This window comes from Zeus faber (assembly GCF_960531495.2).
Source record: "Zeus faber genome assembly, chromosome: 3".
In the NCBI taxonomy this organism is placed as follows: domain Eukaryota; kingdom Metazoa; phylum Chordata; class Actinopteri; order Zeiformes; family Zeidae; genus Zeus; species Zeus faber.
Genome location: NC_137190.1, coordinates 28359344 through 28386873, shown reverse-complemented (window position 1 = coordinate 28386873; position 27530 = coordinate 28359344). Strand labels below are relative to the sequence as shown.

At 43.3% G+C, this 27530-nt stretch overlaps 2 protein-coding genes across 4 annotated transcripts; one reads left to right on the top strand and one right to left on the bottom strand.

Annotated features, from left to right (window-relative positions):
- Positions 1–71: 71 nt before the first annotated feature.
- On the top strand, positions 72–7494 carry lysmd2 (LysM, putative peptidoglycan-binding, domain containing 2). 2 transcript variants are annotated; one of them, XM_079998106.1, is made up of 4 exons: positions 72–161; positions 270–521; positions 1284–1621; positions 7356–7494. In XM_079998106.1, exons 2-4 carry the CDS (start codon positions 276–278, stop codon positions 7405–7407), a joined length of 636 nt encoding a protein of 211 aa, XP_079854232.1. In that variant the 5' UTR covers positions 72–161; positions 270–275; the 3' UTR covers positions 7408–7494. The 2 variants fall into 2 exon arrangements, with proteins under 2 accessions (XP_079854232.1, XP_079854231.1); XM_079998105.1 differs by having other exon boundaries at positions 92–521.
- scg3 (secretogranin III) lies at positions 7433–27530 on the bottom strand. 2 transcript variants are annotated; one of them, XM_079998103.1, is made up of 13 exons: positions 27249–27530; positions 26689–26741; positions 26521–26563; positions 26140–26373; positions 23596–23738; positions 23208–23363; positions 21991–22225; positions 20654–20770; positions 17834–17917; positions 16501–16611; positions 15224–15313; positions 9537–9651; positions 7433–7819 (listed from the first exon to the last, which is right to left on the bottom strand). In XM_079998103.1, exons 1-13 carry the CDS (start codon positions 27346–27348, stop codon positions 7792–7794), a joined length of 1509 nt encoding a protein of 502 aa, XP_079854229.1. In that variant the 5' UTR covers positions 27349–27530; the 3' UTR covers positions 7433–7791. The 2 variants fall into 2 exon arrangements, with proteins under 2 accessions (XP_079854229.1, XP_079854230.1); XM_079998104.1 differs by lacking the exon at positions 7433–7819 and having other exon boundaries at positions 8715–9651; positions 27249–27529.

Genomic DNA, 27530 nt, shown 5'->3' with positions numbered 1-27530 from the left:
CCGGGTGGTAGGTGACGTCGGGACACGCACGGGACGCGCTGACGTACGTTACGTCGACGTCGTGCACCCGTCTTCCCCCGAAGGAGAAGTGTGGCGGCGGCGTTCCGCGGAACATGTCGCATCTCAATAGGAAACACGGAGGCCTTCCCGCGGCCTGAACGGTAAAAAACAGACAAACAAACAAACCAAAAATAGATACTAGTCACCGTCACTGGAGCCAGGCAGCTGCCTCGTTGTGAACGACGCACTCGGGCTCTTTATTCATTCAGGAGAAGATGGCGGAGTCCTCTCCGGTCCTGTCTTTGAGGGATGGAGGAGGGCGGTTCAGTCAGCCCATCTTCCCCCGGTCCAGGTCCGGCTCCGAGTCGGACTCCGAGCTGTCGCAAAGCCTGGCTCGGACCAAGATCAGGTCCTACGGGAGCACCGCCAGCGTCACGGCCTCTCTGGGGGAGAAATACATCGAGCACCCGGTGACGGACAGTGACACCCTGCAGGGGATCGCCCTGAAATACGGCGTGACGGTAAGAGTGGCGTGACGTTGTGGGAGTCGCACACCTGATGGAACAAGCAAGCGTCGGCTGTGACTCGATGACGTCGTGGCGGTGGGCGAAACGTTTCTTCGCGCGTGTTATGTTGAGGCGATGTCCTCGTTTGTCCAAGGCGTGTAATGCATCACAACACACCGGAGCCAGGAGGTATCCGACCCCACACCGAGGCCGGCGGGGACAACAGCCCCACGGTATGAGGGTTGGCGATCCGTGACGTCATTTTGTTACAGAATCCCACGTTTGATCGCCTGTTCAGCTGGCGCTGTGTAGGTGACAGCCGTTCAACGTGTTCGCGTCATGCATGACCTCTTATTACGCCCGTTCCCGTTGTTGGTGGCGGGGTCCGCCTTTCCCCAGCAAGAATACAGAGCCTCGACATTGAGAGGCGAGCCGTGGGGGGGGGTGGGGGTTGATGAAGCGGCGTAGGCGGTTGTCGACGTGGATGAACATTCACTCAGAGGAACAACATCCTCGGGTTCAGGAATATCCCCAATCTCGCGGATTCCCACTTCGAGTCCTGTACCTTATGTGCACTGAACTCGATGAGATGGTTTAGAAAGCACAACACTGCTGTTCCAAGGCCTGATCTCCATGTCTGTCAGGCTCATTAAGCTGACAAGCTAACATGACACTTTCTTCTTTGCTGTTGTATTGTTCTAATCGCAGGGTGTGTGTGTGAAGTGGTTCTCAACGGAGATGTCTGTGTGTGTGTGTGTGTGTGTGGGGTTCTTCCAGATGGAGCAGGTCAAAAGGGCGAACAAGCTGTTCGGCAACGACTGCATCTTCCTGCGGAGCAGCCTCAACATCCCCGTGGTGTCGGAGAAGCGCTCCATATTCAACGGACTGTCGCTGGAGTCTCCGGACGGCGAGGCGGCCGTGCCCGACGCCGGCCCGGGCCCCTCGGTGGCGCGGGACGCCGGGGGACCCTCGCCGGCGCCCTCTCCGCCCCCCGACTCCAAACCCCCTCGGCCGCAGCCGGAGGAGCTGTCGGCCAAAGACTTCTTACACAGACTGGACTTGCAAATCAAACAGTCAAAGCAGGCGGCGCGGCGGCTGAAGGAGGAGGAAGTGAGGTGAGGTTCCCCGCGCGTGGGAAGGGAAAATGGCCGACGGCGGAGAGCATCCTGGACTCAACGGTCCATCTTCCAGGTCTTTGGAGGAGAGTCCTAAAGAGTGCTTGGTACAAGCCTCTTTTCTCAGTTATAGGAAAAGAAAAATCCTTCCAGGTCTCTCTCTTGTTTATCTATAGAATAAAAGTCCTCGATAAGCCCCGGGGGATCAAAGTTCGATGCTTTTTAAGATAGCGACCAAATTGTATCGATACTAAGGAGTGTTGGTATCAATGCCCTGTGACTCTGTGGTATTTAGATACACAACCAGTTCCCTCTCTTCGGCCGTTTCATCTTTGTATAAAAAGATTTTTCTCTCGCTAAGGGACCCTAAACAGGAAACAAAACAGAGCAGAGGTCTTCAAAGGAAGGTGGTAGGGTTAAAGACCGAAAAAAAAGAGATTTGAGAAGGGACGGAGGGAAAGATCATGGGAAAATAGGAAAATAGTCTTTCTTTCTTATTATTTTCTTTTCTGTGACTATAGTTATCCACATGCTAAGGTATTTGGACGCTGCATGTTGAGACAGCTCTCTCTCTCTCTCTGGCTCTTCAGATTCAAGAGTTTAGCTCTGACTCTACTGCTTTTATTAGGGGGGGGGGGTGGACTCCTGCTTCAGTTTTTTTTGTTTTAATTAAGGCCTTTCTGAGAATTCTGTTTTGACCTTTACAACCGAACAGGTGGTGGCTGACGATGGTTATAAGTTCCCTTTTTGGGCTCCTAGTTGGACACTGAGCTTCAAGACCTGGAAGCCCATTCTTCTTTCTGTGAGTGGAAGCGTTAGTGAACAGCAGGAAGGTTTCAGTAGAAAGCATATTCCATTCGTCGGAGGTCTTCAGATCGCAATGTTGGTTGGTTTTATTGTCTGCTGACTGAGAGAGACTTGTCACTGTCTGGATGTTGTTTTTCCATGGAGATCCAGTCTACGACTCATTCTGACAATAGGGACTGTCTGTTTTAGGTCATTAGAACATAAGTGGTGCAGTGCCTGTTCAAAACGTGCCTGTCAATGTGAAAGAAAAAACACAGTGAAAAGCACCAGGGGAACACACTTTTTCTCATGGGAAAAAACACACACCCGAGTGGCGCTTTTGGATAAACTCGCCGTTCGCTTGTTTATTCCAAGTTTATTTATATTTCATGTATTGCGTATCCGCACCATGTTCGGAACGGGCCGATTGCTTTCACGGGAAACCCCCGCTGACTCGCTGTTTCTTCTGGGAAGCCCCACCCCTCTCTGTTTATTAAATGTTTATTAATATTGCAGATGTCACATGTCCACATTGTGGCAAGATAAAAATCAAATACAAAATAACAATTATTAATAATTATAAAATTTAATATAATAATTGAGGCCTATTATACAATTTCTTCTTCTTCTTATGGACATTGTAAGTTTTGGTAAACAGGAAGGTGTCCTGGGCCACATTAAACAACCGTCTACAGAACTGATGTCCTCTGTGTAAGTGGAAGTACGTACTCAATGGCGTCATATCAGCATCTGGTTTGGAAACTGAGAGTCTCCCTGTTACAGAAGTGCAGGATTTATTATTTACAAGTAAAGTTTTTACACAAAAGCTTCTAGTTTTTAGTAAATTAAGTCCCATAGGAATCGAAAGCAACCGGGAGACGCCCGTGACGCGGAACGTGACGCGGAATGTGACGGGGAACGTGACACATGGGTTTTTGTTTCGTTCATTCCATTACGCAGTGATCGGGACAGTCCCTTAACTCAGTAGAGTTTCCAATTTTTGTCTCATAAGTAGGAAACTAACGGAAATAAATACATTTCAAGTTAAAACACAAAACAACCGGCGCGGCTTGTGCGTTTCACCGCTGTCTAGACAGTGCAGGGGAGTGTCCGGGGCGTGTGCAGCGCACCGCTGTCTAGAGGAGAAAAAACTCCAGTTCTCTGAGTTATGTTCCCTTTTAAAATGTTCCATACAAGTAAGAAAATCAGGAAACAAAATAAATCTGTTCTGCCTGAACCCTGCGCTGCGTACAGTACACACGGCACCAACATTTCAGTCTGTATTGTTTGGATTTTGCCCTGTGCCAAGGTCTTTGCATTTGGTCTTGCCAGGGAAATGATGTACGTGTTTATTTTCATAGAGCGGGGAAGTGGGATCTGATCATAAGTGGTTACTCGAGACCCATTCTAATGCCAGGTGTAAAGAGACGTACCTAGAGCTGTCCACTTGTGATCGGATCACCCAAGAGGCATATTAATGCCAGGTGTAAACAGGGCCTTAGACTGATATTGATATTATATTCAAGTCCTACATCTACGCGTTATTTAGAATGATTTTTCGGTAGACGGCCCAAGTTGAATACTTGTGATTAAAATATACCAGAGTAACATTTTTTTATTATTATTTTAGATTATTATTATATATTATTATTTATGATGTAGCTTATCATACACTTTAGCAGGTAAAATGACTAATGTGATCATTTTATCATGGAAATGATTAGGAATATTTATATCCAAATGAAGAGATTAATTTTGACCCAAACAAAGCAATTACATGACAAAATAGCGGCTGTAGTGACCACTATTCGTAGTGACTCTTTCTTTGAGAATCGGTTGTTCATGAGTCATTCAGTTTTCCGACTATTTGTGGTTTAAGGTACAGTGAGTGGGGGAGGATTTCCTTAATGATGAAGACGAGTAAAAAATATTCAATCTCCCCACACATTTAAAAGAGTCGTTCACCCAGAACAGATAGTTCGCAGGACTTGCATCGCTGACTGTTATGCAGCCAAAATAACAAGTGCAGTTGTATGTGTTCCTGATCTTTTCAGTGTTTAACAGGATAGTGGTATTATAGTGCCGTAGGATTATTTCATAATAAAAAATAAAAAAAAAGTTTGGGAAACACTGGGATTTGCGGCCTGTGTGGCTTCCAGTGTGTTCTCTGAAAACCCCGAGGCGCACTCCACTGTTTGCAGGAGTCCTAGAGCAAACAGAGCTCACGCTCCAGCTGGATCCTTATCGCTTGTGTGTAGTGAAGTGGTTCAAGGTAAATAAATCCAACTGAGTATCCAGAGGCTCATGGATACGGTCTTAAATGGCTTGTTATTTCACTGTGTGCTTCCTGGAAGGCGTAGTAGGCCTCTGCTAGAGTGCATCTGTGTTTAGTCCACGGGGTTGATTCCACTCTACTTGAGGGGCGTTGCATTTTTGACGTGACGTTTGAAAGCAGTTGGGGGATCAAACTTTTTTCACTGAGGGCCACATATAGAAAAATATACGAAGGGCTGGGCCGCTCACTAGTGAGGTGATATAGGTAAATTGTATGTAGGTAAATTATGTAAAATGTAGGTAAATTATGCTTGATATCACCGCTTTCCATTTATGAGTTTTCATTTATTTTGTTAGAAAAATGGTTGGCAGCACATTCCCAAAACAGCAGCCTCAGATTGCTACTTAGTCAGGATGGTGATCCCCCTTCACAGCCCTGTATACGGGGAAAAATAAGGGGAAAAGGGGATGGGTATATTTCAAGCTTGTTATGCAAATAAGTTATTGGGCTTGTTAACACATCAACTAACGTTTGTTAGAAAATGTTAAATTTTATTTGACTGAGTTTATTAAGTAATTGGGATTGTTTACACATGAATACTTTGTAATATATTTTTAACTCACCTATAATGGGAACAGCGTTGCACTCAGTGGGAGCAGTGATGCTACGCTTTGCTACTGAAGGATGGCTGGCAGGTTAGGAGTAAGTTTGGTGGTTGAGATGCGAAGGACATCACAGAGATGGCCGTCGGTCATTTTGGTTCTCAATCTGCTTTTTTTTCAGAGTTAACAGAGAAAATGTTTTCTAACTTAAGTATGTTGAGCAGAAGCTATAGGAAAGCTTGAAATTCTCTGTGGTAGAGCCCCCGTGCTCGAATTATGTTGACAGTTTTCACAACAGTGTTCATCACGTCGCCAAGCCGGACTGTCTTGGCACAGAAGGGGTTTTGGTGGGTGATACAGTGCATTTTAACAGCCTCACCACCACTCTCTTGCACCGTGGCGCACACCATAGAGGCTATTCCTTTGCACTCACCTGTCATTGCTGGAGCCCCATCCGTTGTAGCTTCACACAGCTTGTCCCATTTAAGTCCCATCTTGTCAATTGCATCTGACGCAGCTTCCAAAATGTCCTTACCCATTGTTGTGCCCTTTAGACTCCTTAGATCAAGCATCTCCTCCATAATGCAAAAGTGACAAACCTTTTTATGTACAAATTCTTATGTTATTTTATCTCCCCTCTTTGGGTGTTTTCTTTAAAGGGGACCTATTATGCTCCTTTTCAACAAGTTAATGTAGGTCTCTGAGGTCCCCAAAACATGTTTTTTGCTGAAAATACCACTGAGATTATGCATTCTAGCCGTTCTAACATGCCTCTAAACCATCCTGTTCCAGGGACACTCTGTTTCTCTGGGGTGGCACAGCCTACTGAAGCCCCTACTTCTGTGAGCCAATGGGGTTTGAGCACAAGTTCCGGGTTCTGTGAGCCAATGGGGTTTGAGCTTTACTTGTGCGTTCCGTTGTATTTAGTCTTGTGAACTTTCACTGTTTTCACTTTATCAGTCCACCAAAATCTGTTTCTGAACAAATTTGAGGCGAAAATTAAGCAATCCAGTTGCTGAATGTTCATTCATATTAGATCTTTAAGGCCTAATTTAAAAGTTAGTTCCAACTTTGGTTGCTGATACCGCACCGGAAGTTAATGTCGGAAACAAAATAGAATTCATGCACAATAAAAACACTTTTTATTGGGTTTGTTTGGAGAAATGCACAGCGGATTGCGCACCACAGCCTACAGTACATGTACCGCATCCACTTTTTCATTCTTTATTTTTTTTAGAAAGAAACAGCAGAATTATTCTTCAAATAATTCTCAAAAAAATACATTTCCATCGTCTGTAGTTTCTTCACGGACTGTTGGTATTAATTGCCCTTCCTTTTAAAAGATTTGCGCTGGTCTGTAAGCCAACAGAGCAGCTCCTAGTGGCGCTTGTTATTCTCCAGCCATGGGTGGAGTTTCTCAGATGGAGGCCCGTTCTAATTCTACTGAGGCACCAAGTGATTTTAGGAAGGGGCTGCAAACCTGAACGTGTTGAATCACGTTTAACGTAATAGACAGCTCACAAAAAACAGACTGAGTTGTCTTATTTCACAGTTTGTGTGTAAGGAGGCCCATCAGAGACCCAAATGTACGTGCTCAAGCACTGAAACAGTGAGTTTTTCATAACTGATCCCCTTTGAGAACCTTTGTTTCGATGGCCCTTTCTTCCTGCCCCTGTGCCCATTGCGTGTTTCCTCCTTCATACCACTATCCAACTCATTGCCTTTGGGGAAAATTATATTCAGAGGACTTTATCCAGTCACCGTTTTTCTCCAATCTCTTTTCTAACCACGGGATTTCCATTTATTTATTCATTTATTGGCAAACCTTTCAGGGAGACGGGAGTTCTAGTGTAAAGACGCCAATCGTGTCTCGGTTCTTGCCGTCTGCCCGGGTCTGAGCCGGACAACAATACCACCTTGTCTACCATTCACGCATTCATTATTCATCCCTCCATTCACTCACTCACCCACCCACTCACTCACTCACTCTCTCACCTTGGCAACCGGAGCAGAGAGAAGACTTCTGAGGGCGTCGTGGTTTTAATTTTCTATTTGCTGTGCACTCTTGCAGGGACAGCGAGGAGGACTACACGGCTCCCACCACGTCGTACCAGGAGATTTAAAGGACACGCCCGTTTACCTGAAAGCCCGCGTGTACGCACACACGCACAAAGAACTCAACTATTTTATTTTTTGCCTCTTTTCTTTTACCTGTTGCTTTTACCAAAGTGACGCCCTTTGCCTTTTTATTTGTTCGTTTTTAACGCTTTTCTTATGGCAAGTCTTGTTGCTATGGCTACTCCGATTGTTTTGTAAGATTTTAAGACAGCAAAACTCAATGTATAATAATATCCTATAGAATAATCCAGCATTGTCAGCACAGAATACGCCCCCCCCCACACACACACACGTACGAGAGTCTTCAAAATTTACTGCAGCAACCGTTCCTCTGCATATTTCCACCCAGCTTTGAAGTAATGCCAGGAGGATCAACTTGATAGACTTTTTCAGCGTCCAACTGCGTTCAGTCCCCTCCTAGAATAGCAGCAAAACACACACACACACACACACACACACACACACTATATTCACTCCATCCCTCACTGAGGAGTCAGTGTTAATGGACAGTGTGATCACACTACAATGCACACACACGCGCTCTGGATGGACCTAAGCCTTTATTTATACTTTTGATTTAATTTAAAACCATATTCTATTATTTGCCTGGAATGACTTATTCTTTGGGAACACAAGGGACGCGCTCGTTTTTCGGAGTGTGAATGTATTTATGAGTGTGGATTATCGTGTCTGAAACCGCCGTTTTACTGTGTTTGTTTTTTTTTCTTGCGTTTGAATTCTGGGCGATAATAAATATATATATATTTAAATCTAACGAGGAAGGTTTGATGTGTTTTTGTTTGTGTCATTTAGGTACCAGTTGTATTTTCAGAGCCTGTTTTCTAAGTAAACCTTCATGTTATGTGATTTACTACTCAGTTGAGAAAATCTTCCTTGCTTCAGAATACCTTTTAAAATACTTTGAAACACATTTTTGTTCTTAAACAAAATTGTTATTCTAAACATTTATTCTATACCGATGACTTCCAATTTAAGAGCTAAGTTAACCTCATAATATCTCAGGCTAATTAATTAAAATTAGAATTTCAATCAAATATCGCCATTTGATTTATTATTCCATTTATTTTAATACTTCTGGCAGCAATTTTAAAGGAACTATTATACTTAGTCCAAGTTTAATAGTTATATTTTGCTCATACTTGACAAATTAACTCCACTTTAAGTTTCACTGAAACTCACTCTATTCAGGTTTCATGTTCCTCAAGCAATGGCACTTGAAAATGCTCCAGTCCTCTTTCTTGTTTTTTTTAATCACAAATTAACCACACATATAAAGAAAAGGCAAGTTTTTAATTCCTTTTACAATTTAGGAAAAGATCACAAATATTTACAGTTAAAAATACTTCATTTTCTGTCTCTAAAGAGATGTTTGATATACTGACACATGCAGAGGAAAATGACAGACGGCGCCATCTAGCGGCCACCAGACAGATTACAGCAGAAATAACGTAGGACGTGATACCGAACAAATATATTTTTGGTAGAGTCAAAAAAGCAAGAATACATTAAGTACTCACGTATACAGTGGAAAACGAAACAAAACCCAAAAAGTCTATGACGGGTTACATAGAACGGTCACCTTTTTATGTATGTGTTGAAAAATGTATTGCAAACGGGAGCTTTTTCATCAGAAAGCTGTAAAGACTTTCTAAACATTCATCCTCCCAGGTGGTCGAGTTCTTCTGTTATGGTGGTAAATGCTATCGCCTGTGTGTATGCGTGAATAGGCTGGATACAAGACTCTGCCCTTCAATGTTTTGCAAATATCATTTACTAATCAATTTGTTGTTTTTTTTTAACGATTAATAACCACATTTACTTACGCTGACCGTAGGGATAGCACTGCTGGATAGCACTGCGTTCCTCCTGGTGATAAATATGGAGAACGCCATCGGCATAAATGTTTAAGTAGTTTTTTGTTTTTTTTTAAATACATGAAGAGGAAATGCTAATTTTGGCCAAATTTGAACCAGTGCTGGTCCCCATTAGGAGAGATGCCACGCAAAAAGAAAAGTGGATATTCAAGCTACTCTTCCGTATGTGGTGTCTAGTCCTAGTACACGGTTTGGTTAGAGGGTGGATGATGGCGGCGGCGGCGGCGGGAGGGTGTTACAGGCTGCTGTAGATTCTCTTGATGGTCTCGCCCTCGTCCTTGGCGATGATGCCCTTCTCGATGTACGAGTCCACCTGCTGGTCCATGAAGTCCTTTAGCTTGGAGAGGTCGTAATCTGAGGGAAGTGGGGTGGGGCAGGGGTCAAAAGAGGCCGTTCGGGATTACAGGGTTCATTCTGGCCTTACAAAATGAAATTCACTTTTTTTGCAGCGCAATTCTTTCATTTTCAAGGACTTCCCACAAAACAAATAATACATTTTCAATGTGACCTCTATTCATTTAAATATAACATAATGTCAGTCTAATTGTCCATTAGTTATGAGTTCTATTATATCTATTATTATCACTTATTGTCATCTACTATTAAAGAAAAGGAAAGTTTTTTATCATGTTGTGATTTGAATAACAAAACCAGGGGCAATATCACAGGTTTTCAATGATCGCGTTTTTCATTCCAAGGACTTTTTTTTAAGCACTTCAGCACAAAAAGGTGCTATTTTCAAGGCATTCCCGTACTTTCTGAGGATGAAGTTAAGACCTGGTAAGAACCCTGGGATTAAACCCTCAGTGGCCGTTACGCACACGGATCCATCTGGCCGGGGCGTCAAAGCGACGGTTGATCTTGGAAGGCAACACAGCCAAACAGGTGAAATGACTGAGGGGATCGGGGTCAGAGGAAGTATGAATGTCTGAGCTTTAGTACAAACGACAGAGGACAGGACAGTGAATGAAGACCTGAGAACATTGGGAAAATATTTTGAGTACCACAATAGTGTAATGTAAGTGAGTCTCTGTGGTGCGTGAGTGACTGCAGCTAAATGACTCCATCAGTTATTCAGACCGTATCCATCCCATAAAGAGGCGCGTCACATCGTATGCCAGCTACTATGGCTAACGATTTACAGTATACTTATTCGTCTCATTAGGATATACCCCTTGAAATGCGTCGTCTTGTAAAGTCAACCCAACATTTACCAACTAGAGATGCACCGATTGCAAGTTTCTTGGCCCATTCCAATTTTCGGAAAATCTCACCTGCCGATTCCTACTTTGGCCGATTCTGATTTTCATTCAGTGGTTTGTTCATAATAAAACATTGACCATTACTTGTCTTTTACATTGTCGTCTGATCATTATGAGTTTATATCCCGGTCGGAGAAATCACATTTTCTCATCATTTGGTTTCATTGGGTATATCTGATTGCGATCTGATAATTCAACCTGTAACTCTCACTGAGTTACAGGTTGGAACATGGAAATGTCCAGTTCAAACTTCAAATGAAAGTCTCTTTCACTTTTAAGTGCAAATATACCTTTCTATTATATTTATATGGTACTTGCCATTCCAAAATGAATTGCAATCATTGCAAAAAGAAAGTAATAATAATAAATGAGACTCTTCTCACTCCCGTTCACTGGAACTCAGCGTGCATTAAAGCAACTGAATCAAATGGAACGACTCCTTTTACTGAGTGACTCATCCAGAACAGAGTCTCAAAAAGAGTCAAACTTGTCATCAGGCGCAGAGCTTGTGCACTAGGAACAACCAGAGGAGACTCTCCGCTTGATGATAGTGTAGTTTGTGATAGTGTATGGTGGTACACAAAACGAGTGCAGGTTGGCCGGTCTGTGAATGAGTCATACCACAGCTTATAATATACATGTCAATATTTATAAATATTATTATTTTTTCCCCCCAGGTCGCCGGGGATGGAGTCTACCTCAACTAGTCCATGATATGAAGACGGGACTTGACCTGGGAATTAAACCCCGGTCCCCACGAGGTGACAATACTCGGACTGTGCCGGACTTAATAACAAATCCCAGCAGAACTAAGCCGGACAACTATCCGACACAGACTCTCTTTCTTCCGTGTTTATTTATCTGTGGGTCATTGAGGCAGAGCTTCAGTTATGCCGCCACACCAGAACCTCCCGAATCAGGCATCACGGTGAGAGAACACAGCTGCTGCCGAGGTGCCACCGCCGGGAGCTCCAAATGTCAGCGCAGGAAAAGAGAGGCGAGACAGGAAAGAGGTAGCGCACAGACATCCTAGAGCCAGCCGAGCGATCTCCAGCAGCGGTTTCAAAACATGTTTGTTTTTGTGCCAAGACCGACACCCGTCGTATCTAATCAAATATGCATTTGAAGCAATAAGCAATTGAGTTTTCACTCCATTCTGCCATTATTAGTCTATTGTTCTTTCTAACCAGCTTGCTATGTAATGTACTTATTGCAGCCGTCGCGCCACCCACCGGGCCCTGCACCCAAACCCATCGGTGGGTCCCAACCCACAGTCCGTTCTATTATTTATTGTTGATCACCTGTGACATTTTGAAGTGTAATCTGCACTTCCTGTGTGTGTACTTCCATGGCTCCTCCCACCATGGATGTGTTACACTATGCAATTGAAACATGGCTAGAAGATGGCAAAAGCGGGTTTGGGGACGTATATCTGGCGGTATCTCTTTTTTAACACTAAGCAATACAGGCAGGATGTGTATATTTTGGTGTGACTTTCATGTATAACTAAGTTGTGTTAACTACAGTTTGTATGTTTACTACAATATGTATGTTACATAGAATGTAACTGTCAGCACTATTTTCCCCTACGTGCGGCAGAAATGAAGCCAAGAGCCCAGACCAGACGAGCTCCCCATCCTCCCTCCATCTGCTCCTGTGACTAATCTACGCTGCTTTGCAGCCACACACCCATCCACACACAAAGACACACACCGTCACACACCAAAACATACAACACAACAGCATACGCACGCATAGAGAAACGTCACAATGCTAGCGCACGGAAATAGCCTGGTGAGATGTGTGTCCTAATGGATGACGGCGGCCTGAATAAACAAAATAAATGAGCTGTCAACCACTCTGTTTCTATGACACTGCTATTAGGTGACCAGGCGTTTGTTATCTCCCAGCTGCGCTGTTTTCCACAGAGAGGAGAGAGAGAGAAGACAGGGAGAGAGGAGAGAGAGAGAGAAGACAGGGAGAGGACGGTAAACAAAAAAAAGAAGAGCGAGAAATAGGAAAACATGTAGAAATAGAAACGTCCTATATCTGCGGGTACGAACTCTGGACCGTTGAAGCCAGTGCTTCTCAACCTGTGGATCCGGGACCCCTGGCAGTCCTTCTTCCAGAAGTTCCAGGGGGTGAGACGGGGTGGAGGTTTGGAACTAAATCATATCTAACAACAACAACAACCTCCACATACCCCGGAGCGCAAAGACAAAACCTTCTCAATCAAATGGGGTCCATGGCCTAGTGCCTATCTGAGTGAGGGTCCTTGATATGAACCAGGTTGAGACTGACTGCTGTATGAGGTAAATACTAAAGATAAGGGAAGTACTCCAACACCAGCAAAACCTGGACATGTGTCTTCTGTTCAGCATCTCTCTGCTCCTGTCCAGATGACGGACAGGCAGCCATGGAGGCCGCGCTCGTCCCACACTGCGCACCAGAATGCTAATAAGGTGGCCCACATAAAAACTTGGATGGAGAGAGAAGACGACAGGAATGCACTCCCTTCCTCCCTCTCTTCCCCCCTCTGCTATCTCTCCCCTTCCAAGCCAACGGTCGCAGCCTACACACTCTGTATGGAGGCTTCTCCGAGTTGTAAAAGAGGGGAATCTGGGTCAAACTTTTGCCCTCTCTCTCTCTCTCTCTCTCTCTCGCTCTCTCTCTCTCTCTCTCTCATCCTGATTTTATTTGCTATCTTTGAAACCTCAGACAGGACTTCAATTGTTTGTCGCCGTTTCTCTTTGTGTGTCTCTCTCTTGCTGCTAGTTCCAATCCCCCCTTTGCCCAATAAGAGGGTCAGTCCGAAAATTACGGTTACTGACATTTGTTTGGTCGTTAACTAGCGTGTGATTGTGATTTTTGTATTGGAAGCACATTGTTAGTCTCATTGTTTATAATTTATATTAGTATAACTATTATTATTATTATTATTATTATTATTATTATTATTTATCTCGTTGCCATCTACTATTATGAGTGTCTATTTCCAACCATGCTGCATTAAATGCATGCATAATATATGTCGTAAAAGTGATTCTGGAAACGTTTTTATTACATTATGATTTGAATAACAAAACTAGGGGGGATATCACAGGTTTCCTATTGTCGCATTTTTTTTTCATGACTTTTCAAATACATCAAAAGGAGAAGCAATTCAAAAGAGGCAATTTTCAAGGTATTTCAGTACTTCAATTTCTGAGGTTGAAAGTCAAGCACTTCAAGCACGTAAAGGACCTGGTAAGAACCTTTTTTTCCTTTGTCAAAACACCTATTGCTTGATTCCATATACGTATCGCTTTATAAAAACATTAAACACCAAACATTAACAGTCATTCAAACATTAACAGTCATTCAAACATTAACAGTCATTCAAACATTAACAGTCAGTCACTCGGCAGTACGGCAGCTATTGTTGTCCAATCGGGGGGGGGGGGTTGACCCGAATCCAAACTCATTAACATTTCATACCCTTCCACTCAATTAACAACCCCTGGGGAGAACAACGCAGCAGAGAGAGAGAGAGAGAGAGAGAGAGAGAGAGAGAGAGAGAGAGAGAGAGAGAGTGTGTTTGTGTGTGTGTGTGAAAGTACTGGCGTTAAAGAGATCTCTGCCACTCAGAACAGGACTTTTCCATTTCTGGGTCAGATGCCTCTTCTTTAGGAACGGTCACAGCCACAGCTCAAGAAGACGTGCAGAGATAAACACCCTAATAATAACAATCTAGCGGGGTTGAGAGCTCTTACATATTTTATGAGCTCTGTGGGTTGTTGCCATTATAAATCAAAGTATCTTCCGAGGTGGACTGATACTCCACGCATTATGCGCTAACGCAGAGATACGGGTCTGCCGCACGTAGACGAGACGGGGACGCACCCTTTGTCTCCCAACGGGCAGCCCTATCAAAGCAGGCATCAAAGCTCATCCATATTCCGTGTCTGGACAAGTCTGGACAAACGGAGAGTCTCTGCCCGCCGCACTCTTATTTCAAATGCAAATCTGGACGCACAAAAGAGGCTTTTAATTGAATCACTGATTTAAGCTTGTCGCCTCAGAGCGTCGCCACCCACTGTGCGCATGTGGGCAGATTCAGGGGTAAGTATCTATAGAGCATATTGGATCATATCATCCGATGAGACTGACCGAACCGATTCAACTGATGAGTTTCAGCTGCCAGAGATGGCTTTGGTCTTCAGGTGCGTATGACTGAAAACCTTGATTCCCAGACTCCATCTGGGAGGATTTCACCCTGTGGCCTCTCAGCCTTCCTGCTGAGCAGCATTCACTCCAGCCATCCTCAGAGTGCACATTGCCGCTGTTGCCGGAGGGAACCGCGCCTTCGGCCAAGTGGGAGGATGGATACCAACTGCGAGCGAACTCTGTCTTAATGAACGAAAGTCAAGACTTCCAACTGAAGAAAGCTCATCATTTACGGTAACACAAGGTCATGTTAATTGTAAAAATATATGAAAGCTGTTTAGAAGGCCTTGCGTTCATTTTAGTCCTTATTGACACTGTATATATCAATTTAATTTGTCGTATATTTACACAACGGGGAAAGCCGCCTAAGCTGTTTTTCTACCGGCCTTTTGCTTTCCAACTCGATTTGAATAAAATTGAAATAAAATCTCATGGAATGTTATTATCAGAAGTCTCACCCTCTTTGCCTTCTTCTTTGTTGTGCTTCTTCAGCCACTCAATGTTCTTCCTGATGGCCTCCAGGTAGGTCTCTGACCTGCCAGGCTGGTCTAAGAGATGAAAGAACAAATCAGAAATGAGTCAATATCGACATTGAAGAATTATATTATGTCGTATTTGAATAAATCAGAACACAGATCGAATTTCCTTATAGTTGTTCCATGGTCTTGAATGACCTTTCATATTGATGTCTGAACCCGAAGGTTAAATACAGGGTTTTTCCTGGGCTCAAATATTTTTAAATAAGATAACTGACATCACTTTCCCCGCAGTTATAATAGAAATATATTCTCAGCGAGAAAAACATGAGCTCCCCCTGGCAGCATAATGCCCCAGTTCTCTGAAGGTGTTGATGACTTTATGACCTTCACCCTCATTGCACCAAAAAGCAAACTACCCAGTGTGAAATTAAAGTTGACCCAACAAGCCAATCGAGACTTGATTAATGACTTCCTTGTGTAACTTTGATAAAAATGCTCAGTTAATGACGTCATGGTGTTTTCTTTTCTTATAAAAGCACTCTCCACTCTCCGTCCACTCTCAGTGCACCGCGTCGGTACCGAGATAACGGCCAGGAAATTTGTGTTGACCAGCTACTTGGAAATTCCTTAATTTCCTGTGGAAATGTATACTGACGGTAATCCTACCCTGAACATGTTTTCTTCTTTGTTTCCTTGTATGCGTGTGTGTGTGTATGGATTAGGTTAATAAATCGGGGCAGTGCAGTGTACAAGCAGGGTAGGCTTACGTTCCAGTGTTATTGGGCTGGCCTAGTTCGGAGAAGGAAAACAACTTAACTGTGATTGGCCTAAGCCCTGCTGTGCTGCCTCTACTTCCTGTCAGCACCGCCATGTCCCTATGGCTGTAATATGATCAGACCTATATATCGTGTACTGCACTAGTCCTGATGTAGCGATACCAGGATGAGCTTAAAGAGCCAGTGTCCCCTGTACATGGTGCAGTTGATGTTTCATTCAGGATTTTCTTTTATTCAAAACAATATTGACACAAAACAAAAGAACATAAAAACAGAGTGTGGAAAACAAAGAGTAATTCTGCATATGAGGCACGTAATATGAAGCTTTTTTCAAAAAGCTATAGTCAAAGGTTATGGCCGCATTAAATCAAACAACAACAAACAAAAAAGAATCCTCTCTGAGGGGTAGATGAGGACTGGCAGGGGACTGATGCTGAGGTAACTGATGGCCCTACAGATGAGGAATGGCGCGGGACTGACTGATCTCAGTGGGCGGCTGCTCCTCCTTGGTCGAGTCTTTCAGGTTCTCGTACTCCTTCTGCATCTTGGCCGCCTCCGCCTTCGTGTTGTCGTCCTCGTCCGAGGTTTTCCCTGCAATGACGGAGATAGAGATGGCAGAAGGAAGAGGGGGAGCAGCCACGAAAAAAACAACTTTAGATCAAATAACCTGATCTATGACCATGGTTTAACAGTAACACAAATCTTGCCTAAACAACCTCTACATGTGTTGATGTGTTGTGTGCGTGATCTTTCAACTTGTTCCATTGGTCAAATGCTGCTATCTGTGAATTAACTAACAATGAATCCTATGAATTCCAGGCTTTCAGCAGAACCTTTGTATCTTATTTTTTGTAGTGGTTGCAGCTGCAATTACTGAGACCTAATATCAAAACTGTTTATCCTCAATAAATAATTCATCCCGGCTTTACAACATTTGATTGAAGGACTTTCAAGTACTTAAGTACAATCTTTCTCATTTCAAGGATTTCACCTCCACGCAAAATAAATATAATACATTTTCATTGTGATGTTTGTTAATTAAAAAATATCTCATCTTCTTCTCATTATTTATATTAGTACATCCTTTATATATATATATATATATATATGTAATTAATCTCATTGTCATCTACTATTATAGATGTTCAGTCATGCTGGATTAAATTGACATTTTCCTGGCATAATCTATGTCGTAAATGCGATTCTGGAAATGTTTTATTATGTTATCTAATATCACAGATTTTCAATTACCACATTTCTTTCAGGGACTTTTCAAGCACTTCAGCACAAAAGGGGCTATTTTCAAGGTATTCCAGTTAGGGATGCACCAATTGTGAAACTCTGGGCCGATACCGATGTTTAAAATAACAATTTGGCCGATAGCTGATGGATTGATATACAAGTTGTTTTTTCTATTTATTAATTGCATGGAGGCTGTTTGGTGCTACAGCGAGGAAGCAGACATATATAACAATAGACACAAAATAATTTAGTTTATTATATTTTATTGCAGTCTTTGTTTGTCACCATAGCAACATCTCGTCATGCTTGTTTCGTTTTGCCACCTGTGCTTCCTCGCTCCTACCATGCCGTTATCACGTTCCCGTGTCCCTATCATGCACGGTGCTTGTTTCATTCCAGACGGAGTAAAATAAAATAACCTACATCCAAAATATAAACACACTGTTCTGGTGCGCGGATCGCGTGGTGCATCCCTTATTCCAGTACTTAAATTTCTGAGGAGGAAATTCAAGCACTTCAAGCCACTCAAGGACCTGGCCAGAACCCTGTCAATATGTGGAAGGTCATTTACCTGTGGGTCTGGTGAAGTCAGGAGGCCCTAGTGCCTTGCCCAACTTGTTCTTGGTCTGCATGGCTATCATGGCATCCAGGTTCTCTGTAGGTTGGAAAAAAGCGAGACGCACACACGGTTAAATTCAACCAGCATGTAGCATTTGTAGCTGGTTAAATCAGCGGGTAAAACCAAAAGTTATTTGGAAATCACAGGCCGGGACTCTGTGACTGACTTGATGTGAAACGTGTGCGATGGATGCACATCTCTGATGTAATAATAATCAAGTATTCAACTGAGCCATTCTGTGAAGGGGGGCCCTAGGAGGATTTTGCGTCGGGCCCCAGGGAGCTCAGAACCTGTTTGCATCGCTCTCTTTTGCATGGAAATGGAAACCGCTGTTCGCTCCCGCTGTTTGCCTGTCAGAGTCCACCTACTATAGCTTATTAGAAGCTGTTCTCTCTCCCTCCCTCCCTCTCTCTCTCCCCCTCTCTCCCTCCCTCTACAGGAGCTGCATATCAGCTTTCCTCTCCCTCCGGGCTTGCGGACCTTATCTCCCACAACAGATTATATTTGATTGGCAGCTGTTTGTGTGACATTTGTGTACGCTGATGACTCATTTACCCTAAACGGGATGGGGGGTGGGAGCAATAAAAGGTTCCTTGTAATGACATTACTCCATCCAGTCCTCTCTGTGCAACCTATAAACAGAGTGAAATGGTTGCCTAGGAACCCCTGCTCTTATACTGTTAAATATAATGTTATATATGTACAGTGTACTGTACTGTGTACTGTATATATATGTGTGTGTGTGTTGTGTTCTCTTGCTGTGCTATATTTATGCCCATGCCTACTGTCAAGTTTTTTCAAAACAGAAGATGTAAATCATGACGTAATTTGCTGGAATGTGAGAGCAGTATTGGTACAGTGGCTGCTCAGGGTAGGCTGAAGGAGTTTTGCTTTGTCCTGCAGTAGCTTCATGCTGATCTGTTCCAGTAAATAAGACTATTCATGTGACAATTGATCTATATGGAAATATACAGTAACATGCAAAGAAACTGCCTTCCCAACAAGTGGCAGCCTCCTTTGGTCCTTGCTCATAGTGAATTGGTTATTTGATATTCCCTTGTATACTGTGTTGACAACAGCTGGCTTTCTTATTACCTCCTCGCTTTCCTCCCTGATTCCCCCCAGATTTTTAAAAATACCTTGGACCCTCCCATACCCATTCTGTACTGGAACTACAAAGGGAATTCAAGAGACAGGGGGAGGGGGAATGTTTAAGTTATTTTGAAATCAAAGGTTGTTGCAGTACTGTTTTTGTTTCCCAAAGGGAAAGTCGTAGAGAGGAAAGTTATTTGGACAGATATCAGGACCCCCAGCTGGAGAGAGATGACAGGTGGCTGACCTTTTGGCACGCTGCCAGGGGGATGGCCAGACATAAAATCAGGTTGGTTATTGGGTGTCCCTGACACTAATCTGGCCTAAATAGGCTTCACACTTCACTGACCCAGCCGATAAGAAACATTCGGCTTGGCTGCACAAGTACAGAAGGGCATAGATTAAAACCGGAGAGACAAAACATAGGCAGACAGGCGAACACACATACACAAACAAGAAAAAGGCATTTTAAGATTAACACGGTGAAATATTAACCCCCCGTGCTAAATCCACCCTAAAAACAAGAGAGTATTATGAAGTATTTTTGGAGTAGGTTGGGCAATATGAAAGATTCTGTTAATGACAAGAAATACATTCACACAGTAGTTATTTGGGATGATACAGTACATGGTATATTATCGAACCGTTGGGTACGCCCCCTACAGTTCAATATGCACACGTGAACCGCGGTATTACAATATCACGGTAGAAATCCACGGACACATTGGTGCAGTCAAGTGCTGCTTCCTACTAAATCCACTACTGCAGCTCCACAGTTACAGCTAGTCAGTCGTGCAGGAGATAAAACTAAATAGAGATAATTTAGTTTAGAGTGCAACCAATCAAGGTGACTAGTTGGAAAATAAGCCCCTTGGATGGACCTGTCCCTCTTTATTATTGACTTCTCTTGAACATTACTTTTGGAGGAATGAAGGGAACCGAGTCTCGCTGGGTCATGAGCCGTTATTTTTTGTGTTATTTTTTACAGTTTTATGTTGTGTTGTTTGTTTAAGTTGCCATCTCCTGTTACCGGGAAATGTTTTCCCCTCTTTGTAAGAGACATCCTTATGCTCCTCCCTCGCCGGGAGGTGCCCTGGCTGAAAAGGAGCGCATCCACTGTCACGTCAGGTTCACAAAGCAAAGGCTGTTTTTTTGCTGTTATTATTTTTGTGTGAAAAATAGTTTTTTATACCTGTTCTACACAATTTTTTCTTAAATATAAAGATACCGAAACGGTACCATGATACATACCGAACCATGAGCCCACGTACCGTTGCATCCCTAGTACAGTAGTTATCCATATAAATATACCATATATACTGTCTAGTATGTTGTATGTTCTTCAAAATCTCAGGTTAAAGGATTCAACTGAGCTTGATTGCATTGAGCTAAGGTATATATATTAAATCAATCAGAGCAACAACTCAAGCCTTTACACACATCCACAATGATTTTAGATCTAATATGAGAGAAAGAGAATATGTGAGAAAAGGTAGTTTCTATACACTATCACTGTCATATAATATGTGTTGTGAAATAACACAAGGAAGTCTTCATTTCATGGAGAGAAGATACCACCAAAATAATTATATTATAACCATTATAACAATATTATTAGATTATCGCCCAGCCCTAATTGAATGTCGGCATCAATAAAAAGTGATGTTCTTAAAATCTTACCCAGATAGGAGACTCCTTCCTCTGGCGTGATGGTGCCATATTTCACCATCATCTTTACAAAGTCGATGAGGGTCTTCATGATGGTGATGAGCGTTTCTCTCTCCTGGGCATCTTGATCTACAACAGTGAACCACAGGGACTCAATTTGACTCGTTCCAATCAATAGATGGGATCAATATCTTCAAAGGATTAGCTTGCTACCACAGTAGCTGTTTGACCTCCTGTTTTGTGTTGCGTGCTGTCTTTTAATTTGGGAATGACAATGATGGGGATTATAATGGTAATATTTGGTGTGGACTCATTTTGCTGTGTATGTTGGTGTAGGTGTGTGTATGTGTGTGTGAGATGGGCGAGAGATGGGCAAGGCCGGGGGGAACTCCCGATTGGATTCTAATTAATGTCACTTAATTAGCCCCCGAGAGATTGATTTGCCAAACTCAGTTTAAGTAAGCGGACTTGTCCGAAAAGGGGATGGTCACATCTGCTTCACTTGTAAGATGAAGCAGAATTCTTCCCACGTTGTAAACCCCAATCCAATATGTAGACTGATTCTGGAGGTATTGTTGTAAACATAATGTTTTCTCTCTTTTAAAAGAAAAGAGGAAATAACATGGCAACAGTCCGGCACAAAGTTGACCAAATTCCATTTCTATAGCCTTCCATGAACGCCAAAAGATAAGGTTGCAAAAAAAGAGAGTTTGGATATCATGAGAAAAAAAAGATAAATATAATAAAATTAATTAAATGGTATAAAAGAGAGGAAAGAAAGTTAGAAACATACAAAAAAAAATCTATATTGTGAATATTTATTCAGGAATGACAATTACCAAATATAAAAAATTCAAAACTCTGTACTTCTGTCTTGTATAGGTTTCTGTGTTTGTGTGTATATCTATATAAGTATATACGTGCATATTTGCGTGTGTGTGTGTGTGTGTGTGTGTGTGTGTGTGTGTGTGTGTGTGTGTGTGTGGTTGTACGATTGTGTGTGGACAAGCTTGTGGGTGTTGATTAGTGTTTACGCAATGCCTTCATCCACGCTACCTCTGAAGAGACAGCGAGGCGGAGCAAATGCAAGGAGGGAAATGGCAGCAGGAACAAAGCCGTGACTCACCCGCAACCACCACATCGCCATGACAACAACATCTCTAGACGTCTTCCCACTCTGACCAGGCCATTTGGCCGTGGGGGAGAGGACGTGGCTATCAATATGCTACACAATGAATCATTTTCAGAGAGAGTGTTGAAAATCTGTCGTTGCAAAATATTGCTCCCAAACTAGAGTAATGTACAAATACCATGGACAGATCCACTCAGTACAAATTGCGTGTTGTTACCTGAGTCGAGACTCCTGAGCAGGTGGTAGAAGTTGGGGAAGTACTGCAGGTCCTGCAGTCCGTCCTTCACCTCATTCCCGCCTTCCTCCTCCTCTTGCTCCTCCTCTTCCTCGGCCTCCCTGTCCCAGCCGTTTTCCAGCGTGTCGTCCACCTCTCCCTCTTCGTCCTGCTCTTCGTCGCCCTTGTCCATGTCCCCCTCATCGTCGTACCGCCGCCTGAGAGACTCCGACACGTCCTGGAACGAAACCATAACCAACATGGCAGGTTAAGATGTTGTGTTTCCAAAAAAGCTTTGGTTGGAACAAAAGCCAGAAGCATCCTAATGCTTCAACATTTTTATGTTTAATGTGGAATGAGAAAACCCATAGCCAAAGACAAAGAGGTCGATGTATCACGCTCTGGGACGTAATGGTGTCCAATTGTTTGTAGCAGAGTTTCCGTTTAAAAAAAATTGGTTCCCTTCCACGTGTCCTGGAAGAATTCAATGTCCTGGACAAATGGAAGTGATTCCGGTCAAATATTATCTGTGTTAATTGATCTTAAAAAAAAAATTATAGGCAGGCTATATAAAGAATGAAATCTTAAAAGGGATGAAAATTTATATGATTATTTTTTGAATATTCTAAATAAATTAAGTCCGGTCAGTTCCCGCTATTTTAAAAACAAATAAATATTATGAATATTACTATTTGAAATCAAATAATTTCCATTCCTTACAAAAAGTGCAGCTGCTTTCTTTTTTGTATGTGTCCCTGTTGTAATGATACATCTTTCTGCTTCTCCTTTGACGATTTGGATGCTGCTGCTCTCTCTGCTCCCTGCCTTTACAAGCTTTTTTTTATATGGAAATGATAGAGTATTTTATTTCGACATTGAGGAAAAAAAACATGGTGATATTTAGCGTAATTGTTTTATTGCCCAGCACTGATTCAAATTGTGCTTGGAGGGAATTATTTTCCGAGATCAAAAACCGGCAATTACCGAAGACAGGAACTCGGGTTTGTAGCAGCAGATTTGATTGAAAACCAAGGAAGAGAGAACTTTGGTAGAACATGTCTGAGAACTGGCCTCAGATAAATTCTTTGAATCCATACAGAGGACAGGGGACGGTTTCATGTAGATTGAACTCACTTGACACTGACATCAAGTCAGTCTGTAAGGAAAAGTGCCCCTCACATAGACCCATGTATACAAAGGGATTGAGATGTAGAGCGCACCTGGTTGTCCTGGTGCTGGTCGTCCTGCTCTTCCCTCGCAGCTGCGTAGTCCCCCTCCAGGTCCTCAATCTCATTGTTCTTGGCGTTCTTGGTGATGAGATCTTGCAGGGCTTCAGCTACCTGGTACTCCAGCGTCTCAGCCTGGCTATCCGTAATCTATGGAGAGATAGATGGAGAGAAATCCAAATGTGTATAAGCCACAAGTGAAAAGCAGTCGTTACAAAGCATCAATTGATCGGAGAAATTATATCTCTGGTGCCGATTTCACATATTCTTTCCACTTCTTGAATAATAAATCAATAATGAATAATAACAAATGGAAGAACATGGAACATTTGTGAAAGAACGGCAATTTAAACAATAAAATAATAAATATGTGTCAGCCTACCAGCCCCAGTTTAAGCAGTTTGGAGACAATCCTGTCAAAGACGCCTCTGTCGTGCTCCTCGTAGATCTTGTTGGCGATCTTCTGCACAATGTCCTCGGCTGTCAGCGGGGTGCCGTCGATCTGTCGGAAGCTCTCGGCTTCATCTGGAAGAGGAAACAACACTTGACTTGATGACTGACTTGCATTCTGAGGGTGAAAGCAGGTGGTTGTGCTTGGAAGCCTGGCTGTGAGCACTGCTCTGCTCAGTTTCCCCATCCTTTGTCTATTGTCTTCAGACCCTCTGTGGCAATTCAAAAGCTGTCTTGGGATAAATAAAATACTGTCACATTTTTTGAAAGCGTGTTACAACAAGGGAGAGTCACTTTGTTACTACTATCTACCGCTGAAATATAATTCACAACATACAAATAAACAGATCAAAATCTGTGATCCATCTCCGTATTTCCCTCTCTCTGTTTCTGAATCGGCTAATGGATGGTTTTATTCAAATCTGCCTCAGAAACGAAGGATAAACGGATGTACAGTACATGGAGCATTAATCTCCCATCCCAGTGGTTGGAGCACAGATCTGTCAGTTATGAATAATCAGCGCTAATCTCATCTCCTGTTCTCTTCTTTACTCTCCTCTCGTCTCCTCGCCTCTACTGTTTTCTTCTTTCCTCTTCTTGGCCTGTACTCTTCATTCCTGTTCATTTTCTTTCCTCTGCTCGTCTCCTCTTCCGCTCTCTTCTTTCCTTTCCTCTCCTCTCCTGTACTCTTCTTTCCTCTACTCTCCTCCTCTATTCGACCTGTCACTGACACAAAATGCTTCTCTCACTTTCTCCTTCTACAATGAGGATATTTAAAGACTGCCGACAAAAATTCTAAAAAGAGAGAGAAGTAGAGAAATAGCAAAAACAGCTAAATAGCAAGAGACCAAACAGAGACAAGAGATAGAAACCAAACTCTCTCCTCCCGTCTTTTGTCATTACATTCCTTTCACCACCCACTGGACGTTAACATACAGTATATTGGCATATGGAAATAAATACTTGTGAAAAACCTTGCGTAATGGCCTCTACAGCAGCTGCTTCCTAAGCCTCTCGGGCGGCACATTAACGAATACCGGGAAAGCGTAATGGCACTAGCAAAAGGAGGAATTAGCATTACGAACATTTCTGTCTCACTCCAGATCATAAGAAACAAAGATCCTCAGCCGGAGCCATATTCAGACTCATACTGTAAATCGAGGAGCTGCTTGGCAGAGAGCAAACAGCGTGACAGGGTAAACTGCGGCACTCAGCACTTTGCATCTGAATTACTTCACCTCACAGGGCTTGGCGTTATGTTGAGGATCATACCACCATCCACACACTTGCATAATAACTACACAGGCAGCGAGCGGCAAGGCCAGATTTAGCCTGCAGGAAGGGTGTAATTGGAGACAAAAGTCACAGAGTGGAGGGAGTTATATATTTTTTTGTTGGCGAATGATTCAGTACTGTTCTCTGTGTAGGCACACTTCGCTCAAGCTAGAAATCCACACAATTATACCCTTAATCACATCTTGAATTTAATTAGGAAGGTTAATTAGGGAGGATTAAAAAGTAATTCAGAACTGAAAATTGCCAAGCAATATTGCCTAGGTGTGTGTTTTTTTTATAAATTCAGAATCAGAATGGGTTTATTCAACCAGCTGCATTTACGTGTAAGAGTATGCATTTGTCACAGTGATTGTTGGTGCGTGTCTACAGATGATTAGCATTTATAAATAAATAAATAAATAAATAAAAAAATAAAAAATAAAAAAAAAGAAATAAATAAATAAATAAATAAATGAATAAATAAATAAATAAACAAATAAAATTATATAAAATGAAAAAGTAAAAAAATAAAGGCAAATACACACACACACACACACACACACACACACACACACACACACACACACACACACACACACACACACATACACAAAAAAAACCAAACAAACAAACCTTGGTTCAACCCTAGACATTAGAGAACCATTGATAACTGCTTGGATTAGGGGCTGGGTTTAAGGTAGAGAGAGACACTATGGAAGTTTTCGTCAAACACTTCTCAAATTCCGCCTCTGTATTTTTCACTTCATTGTCTTTTGGTTGTCGGACATGGGAGGGTGACGTACTGGGTGTGAGGCAGTCGGACTGCGTTTCTGTGAAGTGGGATCCAAATACAGCGTCCTGTTACTGAGGCGGGGAAGCATTTCCGCTGCTGGGTGTCCCAATAACTTCAACGTCTCAGCAGGAAGCAGAAGAGAAGATTACCCCCGCCCCATCACACACCCCCAACCCCCACCACCAGCTGTTTTTCTCCCATTCTCTCTCTCTCTCTCTCTCTCTTCATCTCCTTTTTTTTTTTCCTTTTTTTTTTTAATCACACACTTGCCAGTCAGAATCTCACATAACGCATGACAACAGGCTGGGGCCAGACACTCAGAATAACTCAGTGGCGGTGGCTCCTGACATAGCGCCGGCGGTCTCCCTGTCCATCACACCTCCACAGACACAGGGCGCGCTAGCTCACCTTGGTCCTTGTCGTCGTCCATTCCCTTCTTGGTGGAGTCATAAGAGTCGCCGTCCTCAGCCAGACGGCGACTCTTGGTGGAATCCGATTCGTCGGGCCCGTACTGCTCTGCCCCGGCGTTAGCCTTGGCCGGCATCTCATTGGCTTCCTTTGATTTCTGACCGTCGGCCAGGGATTTAAGCACGGCAAAGTCGTCGCTGTCGCGCTCTGACTCTGCCGGAGTCCGTTTGGACCCTGAACGGATAAAAAGAGCGATAGAACAGAGACAATCGTTATTATGTGGGTGGCGTTTCTCGGAACCATTGATGACGTCATTTAATGGAAGAACTGTTATGCGCCGGAAATAAAAGACTATTGATTGGTATTGAGGTCTCCTCTTACCTACTGACTGCACTGAATCCTTCACGCTATCTGCTTCAGCAATCTGGAGGGTTGGAATGGGGTTCGCTTTTGAGACGCTATGATTAATTCCCTGCTTTATTACTGTGTTTGTTTGGCAAGGGAGATGGATGGGAATAATTACTGTGTGTGTGCGTCAGGAAGGCTTACCTGCTCTTTGAGAGGTCTCTCTTCTGTCAACTGTCTGTTGTACACACTTTTATCTGCAGAAAAATAAGACACATTTAATCTCTCTTTACTCATTAAAAACAATGATCACAAAGGAGGCTGCGTTTGTTTAGTTTGTGGAACAAGGACTGAATCCACAATGAGGGGAAAGCCAGCGTGGACCCTTAGTTCCACAGCGATAAGGGGTTTGGTCCAACTGTGGGTTGGGATCCACCGAGTGGTTTCCAAGTTTCGGATGTCATAGCGTATACTAGTATGCTGCCCTGCAAACTCACGGGTCAGAACACAAGTGGAGCTTAATCGGCTCACCAAACACAAGATTAAACTGCGATGGAAATAGCACGCAATCCTCAGATAGCGGCCAGGCCATGTCAAAAGCCGCGGTTTGACCCCCCCCCCCCACCTACACATTGGGGCCCACTTTTTTATTTACTTCAACCTCGACGGCTTGTTAAATATTAAACAGTTACGAATTATAGCCCTGCCACGCGGAAGGCTTCTAACCTGACTACACGAAGTAAGGCGGACGCTAAACAACTCACCGTCCACGGACTCCCCGGCAGGTGTGGGGAAGGCGGCGACCTGGCACACTACAACCACAGCTACGAGCCGGAGGAGGAGGCCTGAGCCGGGAGACGCCATTCCGGAATAGAAGCCGCTTCAAAAAAGAAGAAAAAAAAAAAAAAAGAAGCCTCCAAAGGTTCTCCCGGGGTCTCCCTCCGCTGGAGCGACCGGAGCGTCTGCTGCTGAACGCGCGGACAGCTCCACTGCCGGTGCGGAAAGCGACGCGGGGGCGCTGCGTCGGCTCGGAGCCCGGCGGGGCG

Coding starts and splice junctions, on each gene's coding strand:
- lysmd2 (XM_079998106.1), top strand. CDS start 276: ATGGCGGAGTCCTCTCCGGTCCTGTCTTTGAGGGATGGAGGAGGGCGG. Junction 522..1,283: donor CCCTGAAATACGGCGTGACG/GTAAGAGTGGCG, acceptor GGGTTCTTCCAG/ATGGAGCAGGTCAAAAGGGC. Junction 1,622..7,355: donor CTGAAGGAGGAGGAAGTGAG/GTGAGGTTCCCC, acceptor GCACTCTTGCAG/GGACAGCGAGGAGGACTACA.
- scg3 (XM_079998103.1), bottom strand. CDS start 27,348: ATGGCGTCTCCCGGCTCAGGCCTCCTCCTCCGGCTCGTAGCTGTGGTT. Junction 26,374..26,520: donor GGATTCAGTGCAGTCAGTAG/GTAAGAGGAGAC, acceptor TTATCCGTTCAG/GGTCCAAACGGACTCCGGCA. Junction 7,820..9,536: donor AAGAGAATCTACAGCAGCCT/GTAACACCCTCC, acceptor CTGCTATTCTAG/GAGGGGACTGAACGCAGTTG.